General features: G+C 35.6%; 1 protein-coding gene across 1 annotated transcript in view; it reads right to left on the bottom strand.

Annotated features, from left to right (window-relative positions):
- Nucleotides 1-315: 315 nt before the first annotated feature.
- Nucleotides 316-17,520, bottom strand: part of FASTKD1 (FAST kinase domains 1) — a 44,519-nt gene continuing 27,314 nt past the window's right edge. Inside the window, exons 8-15 of the mRNA XM_039248832.1 lie at nt 12,686-13,172; nt 11,323-11,437; nt 9,023-9,151; nt 8,082-8,213; nt 7,606-7,719; nt 2,934-3,072; nt 2,164-2,278; nt 316-497 (exon numbers count right to left, since the gene is read on the bottom strand). Of these exons, the coding sequence (XP_039104763.1) occupies nt 402-497; nt 2,164-2,278; nt 2,934-3,072; nt 7,606-7,719; nt 8,082-8,213; nt 9,023-9,151; nt 11,323-11,437; nt 12,686-13,172 (1,327 nt within the window). The 3' untranslated portion in view covers nt 316-401. The remainder of the gene's footprint in view (nt 498-2,163; nt 2,279-2,933; nt 3,073-7,605; nt 7,720-8,081; nt 8,214-9,022; nt 9,152-11,322; nt 11,438-12,685; nt 13,173-17,520) is intronic.

The following is a 17,520-nucleotide window of genomic DNA, read 5'->3' on the forward strand; positions in this document are numbered from 1 at the left end:
TTAGAGAAAGTAAAATGTCTGTTTATTTTATTAGGTATTCAATTGATCTTGAAATCAGTCAATTCTGTTGTATTATTTTTCAACTGAGTGAGGCCACTTAATTAAAATAAGTTCAGATGTGATACACCAGCAGCATCACTAATTTTATCTTTTTTTTTTAAATATTTTTATTTATTTCTAGGAGAGAGAGAGAGACAGCATGAACAGGGGAGGGTCAGAGAGAGAGGGAGTCACAGACTCTGAAACAGGCTTCAGGCTCTGAGCTGGCAGTCAGCACAGAGCCCGACGCGGTGCCCGAACCCACGAACCGCGAGATCATGACCTAAGCGACAGTCGGACGCTTAACTGACTAAGCCACCCAGGTGCCCCCCAGCATCACTAATTTTAAATACAAGCTACAGTCATGATTTGCCTTCTCCAAATATGCATTCTCTCAGGTAGTCCATCCGAGCTTCCTTTGTTGACAACACCATAGAGCTCCATTCAAAATGCGGGATCTGTAAAATAAGCCATGTAGTCTGAGTGAAAGTTTTAAAGCAACAACAAAAAAGCATCACGGGAGACTTGTAAGCACTACTGAGCCGAACTATGAGAGCCTATTAAATGAACTTACATAAGCATAAACCATTTTTAGAAGTCAAGTGGGTCTTTTGCCCAAATAGAGCCAGATACCTTCCTCTGCCTCACAGCTGTTTTCTTCCTCCTGCTCCTGCAATACCAACCGTGTACCTTTCTACATACTCACTGGCCTTCTTCTCTTCTATCTCTACCCATCTCCACAGTGCTTCTCTCTCATAAGATAAATATAAAAACCAAAAGATCTTCGAAAGACAATAAAATAAGTGATTTTTATTTCCTATTCAAAAAAACAAGGCAAATGCCTGTTTGGGAGATATTTCAATGTAACTTTTTTTTAATGTTAAAAAAAAGGTAATTCTAGGGGCACCTGGGAGGCTCAGCTGGTTAAGCGTCTGACTTCAGCTCAGGTCATGATCTCACGGTTCGTGGGTTTGAGCTCTGAGTCAGGCTCTGTGCTGACAGCTCAGAGCCTGGAGCCTGTTTCAGATTGTGCGTCTCCCTCTCTCTCTGGCCCTCCCCTGCTCATGCTGTCTCTCTCTCAGAAATAAATAAAAAACATTTTTAAAAAATTAAAAAAAAAAGGTAATTCTAGAACTTTTACATTAAAAGGGAACACATACTGGATGGACCTAGAGGGTATAACGTTAAGTTAAAAAAGTCAGACAGAGAAAGACAAATACCATATGACTTCTTTCATGTATGATTAAGAAACAAAATAAATGAACAAAGAAAAAATACCAAAAAACCAGAGTTCTTTTTTTTTTTTTTTTGAGAGAGAGAAAGAGAGGTAGAGAGAGCGAGCATGCGCATGTACATGCATTTCAAGCAAGGGAGGGGGAGAGGAAGAGAGAAAATCTCTGCTGACAGCTTGGAGCCCAACACAGGGCTTGGTCTCCAACCATGAGATCATGACCTGAGCCAAATTAAGAGTCTCACACTTAACCAACTGAGCTACCCAAGAGCCCCAAATATCAGATTCTTTTTTTTTTTTAATGTTTACTTTTGAAAGAGAGAGAGAGACAGACTGTGAACAGGGGAGGAGCAGAGATAAGGGGGACATAGAATCTGAAACAGGCTCCAGGCACTGAGCTGTCAGCACAGAGCCCAGTGCGGGGCTAAAACCCACGAACCATGAGATCATGACCTGAGCTGAAGTCAGACGCTTAACCGACTAGCTACCCAGGCGCCCCATTTTTAACTAAAAAAAAATTTTTTTAATGTTTACCAGATTCTTAAATACAGAGAACAAACAGGTGGTTGTCAGATGGTAGATGGGTGGGGGATGGGTGAAACAGATAAAGTGTACAAATTTATTTATTGCAAAATAAATAAATTATGGAGATGAAAAGTAGAGCAGAGGGAATTTAGCCTGGAAGACTGCAAAAGGTTTGAGGACAGATGATCACTATACTTAATTGTAAGCACTGAGTAATGTATAGAATTATTGAATCATTATGTTGTATACCTGAAATGAATATAACAATATATGTTAATTATACCCAATTTTTCAAAAATAAGGAAACACATGTACTAGATCTAGTTTTCTGAGTTTTTTAGGGGCGGAACTACATGAGTATATCATACCTGAATTACACGATACCCCAAAATTTCCAAATGTCGTTTTTTCATAGCAGATTTTCCCTTTAAGTAAGGGACATTTCTACAAACAGCTCTTGAATCCAAAAATTCCAAAGCAATCCTACATAAGATTAAAAAAAATTTTACTTCTGAAATCAAAATGAGAAACCAAATAATTAAAAGCATTTCAGGAGCAAAGTTACATCTTCATAAATTAACAAAAGCCAAATGAATATAAATGAGTATGCTAAGTCACTATTCTACTTAAATTGGTAACTAGCGACAAATAAGCCTACTCATTAGAATTTATACCATATTATAGTAAAAATTTCCATGCTTTCATTCATTTGTATCCTTGTCCAATATATATTTACTATGCAACTACCTATGGAAAGCACTCTGAGGGATACAAACATAAAGAGACACAGGTTATAGTCTAACAAAACATGTGATATGTATTAAGTAATTGTAATGCAGTGTAGAAAGTGGCTAAGTGCTATCAGATAAGTAGAGAGGTATGGGAGCTCCAAAGAAAATACTATTTATTTCCATGGAGGACAGTCAGAAGGTTAGCACTCTAGTTAGAAAGACTGGTAGGCTTTGGACACCAAAGGACAGACATTAAGGCAGAAGACACAGGAAAAGCAATGGCAGAATGCTTGAGATACATGAGCAGCAGATTCTCCTACAATCAGTCCTTGATAATGGAGTTCGTTAAATTATGCCAAACTTAGCATTTAATTAACAAAATCTGAAACTAAGAAATAAGTTAGTACCTTTCAGCTCCTGGTGGCAGTCTTGATCCAGTTATTTGGGTATTTGACTCCCAGTGCATTTCTGGTAATTTTCCCAAAGTTATATTATTGCTTCCATATGGAAGAGGTTTTTTTCTTTTATCCAAGATACACTCAAAATCTATAAGGAAGTACAGGAATCAACAGTATGAATTAAGTAAATTCCTACAGGTATAGGTTTAAAGATATATTTTATTTTTAAAAATTTAAAATTTATTTATTTTTGAGAGAGAGAGAGAACGTGAGTAGAGGAAGGGCAAAAAGAGGGAGAGAGAGGATCCAAAGCAGGCTCTGTGCTGTGAGTGCAGAGCCTGATGTGGAATCAAACTCACAAACCAGGAGATCATGACCTGAGACGAAATCAAGAAGCCTAAATGACTGAGCAACCCACGTGCCCTAAAGATATATTTTAAATATGTATAAGAAGATCTACCTCCCTAATTATCCAACTTGTTTTATAAGATCTAGTCCAATGGCACCTGTCTTTGAAAATCAATCAATACAAATCAACCAGCAAGTGTTACTAAACTATATTTAGCATGGAGTTATATTTAGCACTGGTACAGGCCAAATCACATTAAGTTTTATTTTAATCCTCTTAAATCTCTTGGTAACATCTGAAGAAAGCTAAACCCACTCATCTGAAGGCAAAGGTTCAAACATGTATCATGTCTTTCTTGTATGAACTGTACAAAAGAGTAACTAAATAGTTGATATGGGTAAGTTCTTTTTAGATAAACTCCAGCTAATGCAGAAGAAATGATAAATACAGAATATCACTACTTTACCACCCCTAATGAATGATGGATTTAGACAATAATTTTAATGGCTAATAAAATCTGTAGGTGGAAAACTTTCTAATAGATGAGCTGATTAATCTTTAAGATAATAAAAAACAGGATAACCAGCATTGTATATCTTCTGATATGATGCAATACCACCTATGAAATCGTCTAGGCAAAACAAACAAACAAACAAAAAAAAACCCAACCTGAATCTAGCCTGAATCTACTCAAGCCTCTAGATCTAAGGACTGGTCGGGGTACCGGAGTAGCTCAGTTAGTTAAGCATCCGACTTTGGCTCAGGTCATGATCTCATGGTTCGTGGGGTCGAGCCCCACGTTGGGCTCCGTGCTGACAGCTAGCTCAGAGCCGGGAGCCTTCTTCAGATTCTGTATCTCCCTCTCTCTCTGACCCTCCCCTACTTACACTCACACTTTCTCTCTCTCTCTCTCAGAAATAAATAAAAAACATTAAAATTTTTTAAATAGATCTAAAGACTGGCTTATAGAAAAAAAAAAGAGGGGATACAGGAGCATGTGATAAAACAAGGTTGCAATTGGAAAAGTCTAGAATGTGAAAATAATTTTTTTTCAATAAATAAACTGTAACGGGGAAAGAGGAAAGTAGAACTTAAAAATGTAATGTTTGGATCCCGACTTCAAAAATATAAACAGTAAAATAAAACATATAAAAGACAATTGAGACATTCGAACATTGACAAGCAATGTGATATTAAGAAATTATTGGGGCACCTGGGTAGCTCAGTCAGTTAAACATCGGACTTCGGCTCAGGTCATGATCTTACAGTTCCTGAGTTCCAGCCCCATCACCCGGCTCTCTGCTGTCAGCACAGAGCCCACTTTGGATCCTGTCTCTCTGTCTGCCCCTCCTAAGTTCCCACTCATACTATCTCTGTCAAAAATAAACATATTTTTAAAGTTTAGTTATTTATGAAAAAGAGAGAGAGTGAGTGAGAGAAGGAGAGAGAGAGAAAATGAGCAGAGGATGGCAGAGAGACAGGGAGAGAGAGAATCCCAAGCAGGCTCCTGTCAGTTCAGAGCCTGACACAGGGCTCAATCTCACAAACCATGAGATCATAACCTAGGCTGAAATCAAGAGTCATTGATTGAGCCATTCAGGTGCCCAAAAATACAGATATATTTTAAACAGTATAGATTAATAAGAGTATGCAGACAGTCCCCAACCTATGATTTTTCAACTTTACAGTGGTGCAAAAGTGATTATGCATTCAAGAGAAACCATACTTCAGATTTGGAATTTGGGTCTTGTGTGGGCTAACAACATGCACTACATAATCTCTTTTGATGCTGGGCAGCAAGAGGACAGACAACTGATACACTTAGAACCATTCTGTTTTTCACTTTCAGTACAATATTCTATAAATTATATAAGACATTCAACACCTTATTGTAAAATAAGCTTTGTGGTAGATGATTTTGCCTAACTGTAGGCTAATATAAGTGTTCTGAGCACATTTTAGGTAAGCTAACCTAAGCTAAGTTGTGATGTTCCGCATGTTACGTGTGTTAAATGCATTTTTGACTTATGGTATTTCCAATATAAAGTGGGTCTATTGGGATATAACCCCATGGTAAGCCAAGGAAGATATATGTCAGTCTTTTAAAACCATCCTCTCACAGTGAGTGTAAGTTGTTCCCCAATGCCTAATGCTTCCGTTCGTTTTTAATAATAGAATTAGCTGAGTACATGATAACCAGGAATAAAAACCACGTTTTCTAAACTCATGCATAGCCAACTGTGGCCAAGGGGTATAATTAAAAATGGTATGTGCAGAGGTGCCTGGGTAGTTCAGTTGACTAGTGTCCAATTCTTGATTTCAGCTCAGATCATGATCTCATGCTTCATGGGAACGAGGCCTGAGTCAGACTCCAAGATGGCAGTATGGACCCTGCTTGGCATTCTCCCTCTCCCTTTCTCTCTTGTCCCTCTTTAGCTCATGCTCGCTCTCTCTTTCTCTCTCTCTCTCTCAAAAAAAAAAAGGTATATGCAACTTCAAGGAACTGTACTTAAAGGGATACCCTTCCCTTTTCTTCCCTCCCTCTTTCTGCTCTGATTATAGATGTGTTGGCTAAAGTAGAGGGAGTCATTCTGGACTATAAAGTAGAAGCTATATGTTGAGGTTGTAAATTATAATAAAATAGAAGGATCCTGATCTTTAATGTTCATGGAGCTGGCATCCCAGCCCTGGGGAGAAGGAAATAAACTTTGTTAAGTTCCTATTATTTGTGGATTTTTGTCACTCATAGCCAACATAATCCTGACTAATATAAAACCAAACAACTGAGAATATGTATTTTGTAGTACAAGAAGGGCATATTAATGACTATTGGGTCAGCCTTCAGCTGAATACAAAAATCACACACACACACACACACACACACAAACACACACACACCGTCTGATCACCCAGCCTCTGCCACAAACATTTCTTCTTCACAAGGCAGCCCATTATTTCATTTTTTGACAAATATTTCATAAAACTCTCCTTATATTGACTTAAAATATTCCTTTTTTCCATATTTTTACCCTTGAGAAAAATATCCAGTTCTTCTTTCACATAGCAATCCTTCAAACATTATGCTATGCCCACCATAATTCGTCCAGTTTTCAAATTAAACATTTGTAGCTTTTTTGTTAAATAAAATTTATTGAGCACTCACTATGTTCCAAGGACAGTGCTAAATGCTTCTCATGCAATATGTCAGGTAATCCTATTAAGTGGGCATTATTATCCCCGTTTACAGTAGAAGAAACAAATAAAGTTCGGAGGTTTAGGAACTTGCTCAGGGACTGAATCTGTGCAGTGCTGTCCTCTCCAGTTGTAAGACATGATTTCTAGATCCTGTGTTTCCAGGCCCTATTTGTCACTGTCTCTCACAAAATTCAACGCTCAAAAGAAGAATACAATACTAAGATATGTCTTAAGGACTGAATACAGTGGGACTACCAACTTTCTTGTTATTCTTAATAACATAGTTTAAAATAGTATTTGATCTTTGGCAACCATTTACAGTATTAGTTTATATCAAGCTTATAATCCTGTATAAACATCCTGTATATATGCAGAAGTTTTCTAATCCTAAATTTGGAAAGTTTATGTTAATCTTCTTAAAACCTCATCTTTTCCTTTAAGTCCATCATTTGAATTTAGCTATTTTTAAAGTTTATTTATTTATTTTTGAGAGAGAGAGAGAGCAAGTAGGTGAGGAGCAGAGAGAGACAAAATCCCAAGCAGGCTCCAAGCCATCAGCACAGAACCCAATGTGGAACTTGAATTCACGAACCACAAGATGATGACCTGAGCCAGGATCAAGAGTCGGACACCTAACCGACTGAGCCACCCTGGTACCCGGAATTTAGCTATTTTTTTAAAAAATCTTATGTTGCCCTCCAATTTATCAGCTAACCCACCAACTTTATGTCATCTATGATGAGGTCAGAATGCCTTCTACAACCAGACCACTGAGAAACAAGGTTAACCAGGTTAGAGTTGAGCATACACACCAATGGAAATCTTTATCCAGGTTAATAATCCAACTTAGTTTTTGTGATGAAACTTAAAATGATGAAATTGTGAAAAATCATTTCCCTGACTTTTAGGGTACTTAATGGAGAGGAAAAAAAACTTTTAAATATTTAGGAACATTTAGTGAATCTGAATCTGAGTTTTGCTTAGAATTTTTAAAAATATTTTTTAATGTTTACTTTTGAGAGAGAGCGCACACGCTGTTTCTCAAAAAATAAATAACTAATAAATAATTTTTTTAGGTTTTATAAAAAAAATTATTTTAGTATTCTGCAAGTACCTAATAACCTGCCAAAGACTTACCTATTTTGTGGTAATAAGGTGTAAGAACCGAGGCTTTTACACAATTGGTTCCTCCTAACACCTCCACTAACATTTTATAAATCTGCTGTTGTGCTCCATTCATGCTGCCAATATCTTTATGAAAATAAAAATAATTACTTCACTTAAAATAGGTTAATCCATTTTTTAATGAAAATCATCCCAATTCTGCAAACTGAAAAACAGAGATTAGTATTTTCAACAAGAGCTTCAGTATAATACCATATGCAACGATATTAAAATCAGAACAATACAAGTTCTGTGTTTTCTACTAAAAGAGGATTAGGGTCCTACATATTAAGAAATTCTTCTAACACAAATCTTACCTACCAAATGGTTCCTTTAAACAGGTCATGGTACTCACAGCAACACTGGTGTCATGGTTAGGCTTAGCAAGGTACTGCCTAAAGTTAACTTTGGAATTAAACTTTGCTGTCTGACCCAAAGAAAACTCAAACCTTTATTATACTGTTGTTGGCAGAAACGGTCATGGAACCATGGAATCTGATATTCAGGGCACTCCAAGCAGACTGCTCTATTTAATTCCATAAGACGTAACTGGACCCTCATATTTAGAGATGAACACAAAACTGAAAGCAAACACAAAATATTAATGGATTTTGACAGGTTTTTCACATTCATTTATCCCCATTATTTGTTAGTATTTTTATTCTCATAAGATCATTTCATTTGCACACACATGCTTTATATTTTTAAATTAATCAGTGGCATGGTTAGGAACAACTCCTATGTCGTCTTCAGTAATCACAAATATTAGAACTACATTTTTAAAAATACTACTAAAGAATTTTCATTGACCTAATGTTTCACTTTAGGAACCTATCTTAAAGAAACACAGATCAGGTCAACAATTCATGTATAACAATTGTTATTTATAATAATGAAGAATTGGAAACAACTTACATCATAACAAATGTTACCACATTCATATCATGACAGATTATATAGACACTAAAAAAAATCATGCCATCAAAAAATACTTAATGCAGAACTGTTCAAAATATAGTTCCAAAATATATGTAAAATAGTTCCAAAAAGTATGACCAAAGAAAACATACAAAAGTGAATATATAAATAATCCAAATTTTGTTTTAAAATACATAGATACATAAATATACACATAGGAGTTGAAGAGAGGCAGAAAAGAAAGATACACTCCAACCCATTATTTAAAGTGGTAGTTTCACTTGGTGGTACGATTACAAGTAATCTTTTAGTTTTGGTTTTATACTTTTCTGTTTTCCACGTTTTCTGCAAGAAGCAGGAAATTTTTTATAAACAGAAAGACATATATTAACATTTAAGTGCTTCAGTAGGGGTAAGGTTGAAACTTGGATGTAAAATACAAGTAATAATTTGATAAATTGTAGATACATACGTTGAAGTTGAGAATCCAGTTTGGCTAAGAATTTGATATTAAAAATAGTCTGCAGCAGATCTTCTGGAAAATATTCAAGTATGGCCAAAGAGTAACCAAGAAACACTAACACGAGAGGATCCATTACACCTAAAACAAAATTAACATTAAAAAATTTATAATGTACAGCCACCTCACATATACATAAGTACACATTTTATTCAGGTCAAACCAGGTTTTTAAAAAATAATACAAACACAGCTTTTTTTTTTTTTAATACAAACATAGCCTTGACAAAACTAATCTATACTGTTATGAGACAGGATAGTGGTGAACTGCTTACCTTTGGGTAGGTATAGAGGAGGAAAGGGGGACACGAGAGAAGGATACTGTGGGAACACTTTCTTCACCTGGGTCATATTCCTTGGGTGATTCGATTTGTATGAATTCATACTACATGCTAAGGATATGTAAATGTTCCTGTATTATTATTATTTTACTTCCATAAAAAGTGTTTTAAGTGGCTTTGAAAAGAGAAAGAATTCAAAACCAAAGGCCAATAGTGTGTGTAAAAAGTGATCCTACTCTTTATAAATTGATGATAACAATATGATATTGCTCAGAATGTGTTAGGTATTGGGGCATCTGGGTGGCTGGCTCGGTTGAGCCACCGACTCTAGATATCTGCTCAGGTCATGATCTCGCAGTCATGAGATCAAGCCTTACACTGGGCTCCTCCCTTTCTCTCTGCCTCTCCCCTGCTTGTGTGTGCACATGCTCTCTCTCTCAAAATATATAAATAAACTTAAATAAGAGAGAATGTGTTAGGTATCATTCCAAGAACTTTATATATATATTAACTCATTGAAATCTCACCTCAGTATATGGCAGGAACAATTATTATCTCTTCTTTGTTAATAAGTATACAGAGGCACAGAGAAGTTAAATGACTTGCCTAAAGTCAAACAGCAGCAAGCGGAGGCCGGATTACTATACTGTGCTGCTCTGTAGGGATCTCAAATATCCAAGCTGAGTGTAGACACATGTGAAGCTCAGGTTTCATATAGCACCTCCTCCCTTTCCTGTCCCCCAAAAGCATGGCACATGTCCCAGACTACAAGATTGAGGTTATTTAGCTGATTTGCCTCATCCAAGAGACATTTCTGATGAGAAGGAAGGAGTCCCTACTGGCAGCAATATTCTTAGAAAGGACAACAAAAATGTTAAACCTTTTCTTCTGGATTTTTTTTTGCTGAGTCTATTTAATAAATCAAAATCAAATTGTAAATGAGGTTAATAGTAACCTGTCAAAATGATATTTGTTCAAAATAAAATTATCACACCATTATTTAAAATTTTACTTATAAAGGCCTCTCAGAATGTTCCAAACATTCTCTTAGCAGTCTTCAAAAACCAAAGCTATATTTCTCAATCTTTCTTCTCTTAAACCTTTTTATTTATTTATTTATTTATTTATTTATTTATTTATTTATTTATTAAAAGGATGTGCTTTCATTTCCTTCTGGTTGTTGATTCAAGACTGAACAACCAGGAGAGCACACTCTAAGTCTCAGATTCAAGTCTCCTCTTTCTACATATAGTTCCATTACTAAAAACGGGTATATGTGAAATGCCACATATGCATACGTCCATTCATGGCTAAATATATACATGTCACAACAGCCCATTTTACTTGCCTATTTGCAGACAAAGTAGTCTCAGACACGGTTCTCATATCATAGTATCAGTCAATGACAAGAGAAAGATAAAAAACCTGAATATCTAGACTATAAGAGACTAAAGAGGTATCATTCTAATGCAGTGGGTTGTCCTTGATTAGATCCTGGGTCCAAAATAACCACTCTGAAGGGTATTTGGGGAACCACGGACTGTGTATTAGACATTAGGGACTACTCTTTTCTTAGGTGTGATAATAGTATTGTGGTGAAAAGGTCATTATTCTCAGGAGGTATATGCTGAAGCAATTGGGGCAAAGGGTCACAACGCTTACAACTTACTGTTAAATGGCTCTGAAAAAAAATAAGACAGCAAGAGAAAGAAATAGTAAAGCAAATATGATAAAATGTTAACAATTACTGAATCTGCCCACTGAGTACATAGAGGCTCTTTGATTCTTTCCATTTTTTCAAGTTTGACATTTTTTCATAATAAAAATGTTTCCACAATGGGTACAAACTTTTTTTTAGGTCTAGAACTCATGGCTGTTATGGTTGTCCCTTAAATGAAGGATATCTCTTACCACAGTGGCAATGGTATCCTGCACCCTACTTATTCAATGTACTACCAAACAGTATACCTACTTAAGTGAGAATTCAGATGTTGAATGCAAATTCCAAAAAATTCATCACTTTGAGGTGGATCATAGTTCAAGATGCTAAATGGAAGAATAATAGCAAGGATCGCAAAAGGGTGGATCTGTATAAACACAACAAAATGTTATAGTTTAAACTTCAGTAAAACAAAATGAAATTTTAACCTAATTATCATTTTTGGGTAGACATCTTTTTCTAACATGCCCATAGTTAAATGAACATGCCTACACTAAAATGATAAATGCAGCACTGCTTATTAATTATTAATCCTACCACTGGTTTCTAGTAACTCTAAGATTCAATGCAGAAAAAAATTAATCAGATAATCTGCAAATTAATTTTCTTAGGTATAAAATCCTGTTCCAGGATTCATTAGTCATTAAAATGAATAGGAAACAGTATCACTAATTTCCATCATATCAGGACATTACATAGACTCATAATATAATTAAGGAAATTAATTATATTATAATCATTAGAGTTTATTTCTCTTTCATCGATTAATTCTTTTAAATTTTTATTTTTTAATTCTTTTTAGCACTTATTCAGTTTTGAGAGACAGAGAATGAGTGGGGAAGGGGCAGAAGGAGAGGGAGACACGGAATCTGAAACAGGCTCTGAGCCATCAGCACAGAGCCCGATGTAGGGCTCGAACCCACAAACTGTGAGATCATGACCTGAGCTGAAGTCGGATGCTTAACCAACTGAGCCACCCAGGCGCCCCTCATTGATTAATTTTTTAATTTCATTATTAATTCATTCATCCAAAACTTAATGACTGCCAGGTACAATAGATTTTTATTTTAATTTGAGAGAAATATTATCTCATAAGTAAAAGCCTTATTAGATATAAGCAAGATTTTAATAAGCGAGTTTCTTCTCACATAATCCAAAAAGCAACATTTTACAAGTTCCAGAAATAAATTTTTAAGAAAACACACTGACAATTTAAAAATACACAAATCAATGTACACCTTATATTTTTCTCATTTTTCACACTTATGCTTTTGAATGGAGTCATTCTTAGTAAAAGTAATATCACAGGATTAGAGAAAAAAGAAAACAAAAATCATTCATACTCCACTTTCCTAATACAATTACTATTAAGTATTTCCTTCTATACAATGAAACTTGACTACAGACCCTGAAAATATTGTAGTGAACCAAAAGATAACTGCTAACCTCCTCAAATCTACACTGTTGGAGGAAGAAACTTTAGAGGAGGAACAAATTGCAGAACCAGACACTAGAATTTGATTTTTAATCTTCAAATTCCAATTAAGTTCTCAAAATACTTATGATAAACATTTATGTTTTTAGAAATGGACAACTATATAAAACTCAATTTCACCTTTTCAATCTGCTGACGGACCACTGAAGCAATCCTATCAAGTAGCAAAGTACTGAGGTAGTTAGTTTTCGATATAAAAGATGCAATCTCAGCAACATTTTTGTAATTAATTTCATCCATCAAACGATGTAAAGCAGCAACTGCTTCTTCAAGAAGTGACTCAGCAAACCAGTCTCCTTTTAAAGATTTAAGTTCTTTCCATAACAGATTCAAATTGGTGCATTTTTGTAGTCTCTGAAGTCCATAGTGATCTAGTTTTTGAAGTAGTTTCAGCTGTTTCCCAGTAGTATTCTCCAGATATGTGCGATCATAATGAATCCATCTTAGAACAGATGTGGCGAAACCATTCAGGTCAGTTAGGTCACACTGTGGTAAAACTGCTTCAATTCGAGATATTCCCACCTCATCTAGGTGAGGAGATGGAAGAAGAGAAAGGGCAGAGACCAGGACAGAAATCTCACTAGCAGTAACACTCATTTCCAAATGCCTATAAAGGAAGGGGGATAAAATGAAATGAACAAAATCAATAAATCAGCAACAAAAATGAAGTATATTTAAAGTTTGAATATATAATCATTATTATAATTATCAGGTTTGCAGGCTTAAAATACAAGTTAGTTTAAGATACATTCAAAGATGACAGGTCCACAAAAGTTTACTAAGAGAAGTCTTAAGATTTTTCTAAGGCACATCCTAAATATTTTACGCAAAAATGAGACCATAGTTCCTAGCAAACCAAAGTTCAGTGTCAGAACAATGTTTCCACTGCTGTTGCTTGAAACAGATTTGGGCTCAGTGTTTGACCTGACCTGTCAGGAGCCGGTGTGACCTAGTACAGGCCCTGCCATACTGTGATCACTTAGTAACACTAGTTCCCTTTCCACTTCTGCTATGTAGGAAGTCCAACCTTAAAAACACAGAAAACACAGAACATACAAGTGACCCCATTTTCTATTCCTTTTTCTCCAAATTCCCATGGTAATAGTCTTACTCCCCCAAAGTAAGATTCCTGCCACCAGGACAGCAGTTGTTAAGTTGCAAATAAAAAACTGAGAGCTATAAAGAATCTTTTGGCTTAGACATACTAGAAGGAAAAATCTAATCTGAATTAAAGTTGTTGAGCTACTTTTTATAGTATTAAATTAGCATATTAAAATAATCATAATAGTCAATGCTAGCAAGGGTGCATCGACACAAGCATTTTAAACCTAAAAAGCAATTATATCGTTTGACATGGTCAATGATAGTCTAGGAAACTAGACTAAAAAAATAATCTAAAATGTGGGCAATGTCAACTATACTTCAATTTAAAAAAAATTTTTTGTAGGAGTGCCTGAGTGGTTCAGTCATTTCAGCTCAGGTCATGATCTCACAGTTCATGGGTTAGAGCCCTGTGCTGTGTTAGAGCTCTGTGCTGACAGCTCAGAGCCTGGAGCCTGCTTTGGATTCTGTGTCTCCCTCTCTTTCTGCCCCTCGCCCACTCATTCTCTATCTCTGTCTCTGTCTCTGTCTCAATAAATAAACATTACATTTAAAAAATTTTTTAAATATATAGGATTATGAAAGAAAAATAAACAAGATGCTAGCAAAGATTTGTGTTACATTAATTCATTATATTTTTACACGCCTAAATTTTGAAAACTAAATATTCAATGAGAGAACACTTAAGTGAATTATGGTGCAATCATATAATCTCCAGTCATAAAAAAGATTTATGACTAGTTCTAAATGATGTGAGAAAATGCTAAGTGGGTAAGGCTAAGTGGGGGAAAAAGTACAAAACTGCATTCTCAACTAAGAGGGAAAAAAACTTTTATACACACACACATAAGTATATATCACAAATAATAAACAAAACTGTTGTCAGTGGCTGAATGAGTTTAGGAATGATTTTTATTTTCTTCTTTATACTTTTTTCTATTTTCCAAAATTTCCAAAATAATTGTTAGATAATGTTTGGCCCAGTTCCTGACACAAAGTAGGTATTTAATTAGTACTAAATGAATATTTTATTCTTATAACCATGAAAAATAAATACACCCTTTTATGTAAAGAAAGAAAGCCCCCAAAGCTGTATCTGTTGGCAGAACTGACCTGGGAGATAACTCTCAATATTTTCCAATCTTGTGATACTTGACTAAAAGTAAACTCCCAACAGATACAATCTCTTCAACCTCCACTTGACATTTTTCCTGGAAAGATTACCTCAAATTCTAAAACTTACATGCGCATGCATGTTCACTTACAATACCACCACATACCCACCAGTATGGTTGAAATTAGAAAATAAAAATATACAAGGGTTGGCAGGACCTGGAATAGGAATGCTCATATTCTGCTGGTGGGAATATAAACTGGTACAGCCACTCTAGAAAACCGTTTACAGGATCTACTGAGGATGAAAATATATTTAATCTATGAACCAACAATTATACTCCTTGGTAAATATCTACAGAAGTGCATATATATGTCTACTAAAAGATATGTATGAGGATATTCATAACAGTACTACTCTTTTTTTATATATTTTTTTTAAATTTATTTCTTCGAGAGAGAGACAGACAGCATGAGCAGGGGAGGGTCAGAGAGAGAGGGAAACACAGAATCAGAAGCAGTCTCCAGGCTCTGAGCTAGCTGTCAGTACAGAACCCAACATGGGGCTCGAACCCACAAACCATGAGATCATGACCTGAGCCGAAGTCGGACGCCTAACCGCTTAACCAACTGAGCCACCTAGGCACCCCATAACAGCACTATTCATAACAGCCCCAAACTGGAAACAAAACATCCATCACATGCAGAATGAATAAAAATATTTTTGGGGCGCCTGGGTGGCTCTGTCGGTTAGGCAGCCAACTTCGGCTCAGGTCATGATCTCACAGTTAGTGGGTTCAAGCCCTGCATCGGGCTCTGCTATGGCTAGCTCGGAGCCTGGAGCCTGTTTCAGATTCTGTGTCTCCCTCTCTCTCTGACCCTCCCCTTCTCACGCGGTCTCTCTCTCTCTCTCAGAAATAAATTAAATATATATATATTTATATATATGGTTATAAATTAAATATATATATATATATGGTTATATTCTTACAAAGAGAATACCATACAACAAAAGCATAGGTAAATCTCATAAACAGAATACTGAGCTAAAAGAAGCCAGACACAAAATAGGCAAAACTAATCCATGCAGTTACAACTAAGTGTAGTAATTAACTTGGGGAACAGGGGAAGCAGAGTAATGAGGAGGAATGTATATTACATTTCAATATAGTTTTAAAAAAACCACCAAAAACCCATATTATTTTAGTATATGAATTCCCTGTGTTCCCTGAATGGTTTCAGGAGCTATTTATATAAACATTTATGTGAACAGTTTAATTAAATTGTGTTCCTTCTAATAGCTACTTGACATTGCTTGCACTGAAATAGGGGAAAGTGAGCACCTGTGATTTCCATACAACATCCCCCTATTAAGTTTTTGATAAAATTTTAAACACAGAGCCATCCCTACTCAGAATTACTAAATTTTAACACTGTCATATCTGCTTTAAGTCATTCAATAAAGGAAATAAAACATCACAGGTAAAGTAGAATTCCCTTGTACGTTCCCACTTACGCTCTTATTTTTCTGTTAACATACCTATAGGCAAACACTATTGTGTAATTTAACTGTTTAAAAAACACTGTGCAGACCAAATCATGTCCCTGGGCCAGTTTATGATAATTTAGAACATAAAATTCTTCATTCAGAGGTTATATAAAAGTCCATGCTAAATATCAAAAGGGTGAGGAAACAATAATCCTGCATATAAATACCTTGATAAGAAGGAAGTTATTTCTTCAAGAGAAGACTGAACTTTCTACTAACATACCTAATAAGCTAAATTTTCACCTGATAAAGTGCCACCTTCTATTCTTCAGTTTAAATCCTTCTTAACCTTAATGGCATATCCCTTTATTATAATAAAATTTTGATTATGGCATAGAATCCCATGTCTGGTCTTCCAGGAATCCCAAACTAAATCAAATAGTACAGAAAAGATTAATCTAGTTTTAGTTTCACTCAAGACATTATTCTGAATGGTAAAATAAAAAAAAATTTTAATGGAAAATTCCATTTTGAGTCCATTTCCATAAACATCAATGGAAAACTGATTAACTTCCTACTTGAAATATTAATGTGATATCCATAGAAAAGCAGAAAGTGTTAAAGTGCAATACAAAAATGCTTTCTTAGGTAACATTACTCTTAATATCTTATTTTAAAAATTAGAAATTAAAACATTTAATATGCCTTAAAACAATCTAACATGCGGGGCGCCTGGGTAGCTCAGTCAGTTAAGCGTCCGACTTCGGCTCAGGCCATGATCTCATGGTTTGTGGGTTCGAGCCCCGTGTCAGGCTCTGTGCTGACAGCTAGCTCAGAGCCTGGAGACTGCTTCAGATTCTGTGTCTCCCTCTCTCTCTCTGACCCTCCCCTGCTCACGTTGTCTCTCTCTCTCAAAAATAAATAAAACATTACAAAAAAAAAAATCTAACATGCAGTAAAATAGGCAAGTAAGTAGACTGAAGGCCCCTAAATATAAAGTTTTGCCTTGATGGGCAACTCCAATTTTTCCTAGTTATTCCACTCCTGCATAAAAGGAAAACGCCTCAGCTTTTGCTGTTATTCATGCCCAAGGGAAACCCTCATCCTACTGGCTTCCATTCAAAATATACCAAGCATGAGCATTTGCAAAATGGGCATTGGAGGAAACAAGTGTGTTAATGTTTTAAATAATAAGCCACTTTATTCTGCCTCCAAAAGTTCCAACAATTCTCTACATAATCAAGCAAAACAA

The sequence above is a fragment of the Hyaena hyaena genome, unplaced genomic scaffold (assembly GCF_003009895.1).
Source record: "Hyaena hyaena isolate Hyena2069 unplaced genomic scaffold, ASM300989v1 scaffold_317, whole genome shotgun sequence".
Taxonomy (NCBI): domain Eukaryota; kingdom Metazoa; phylum Chordata; class Mammalia; order Carnivora; family Hyaenidae; genus Hyaena; species Hyaena hyaena.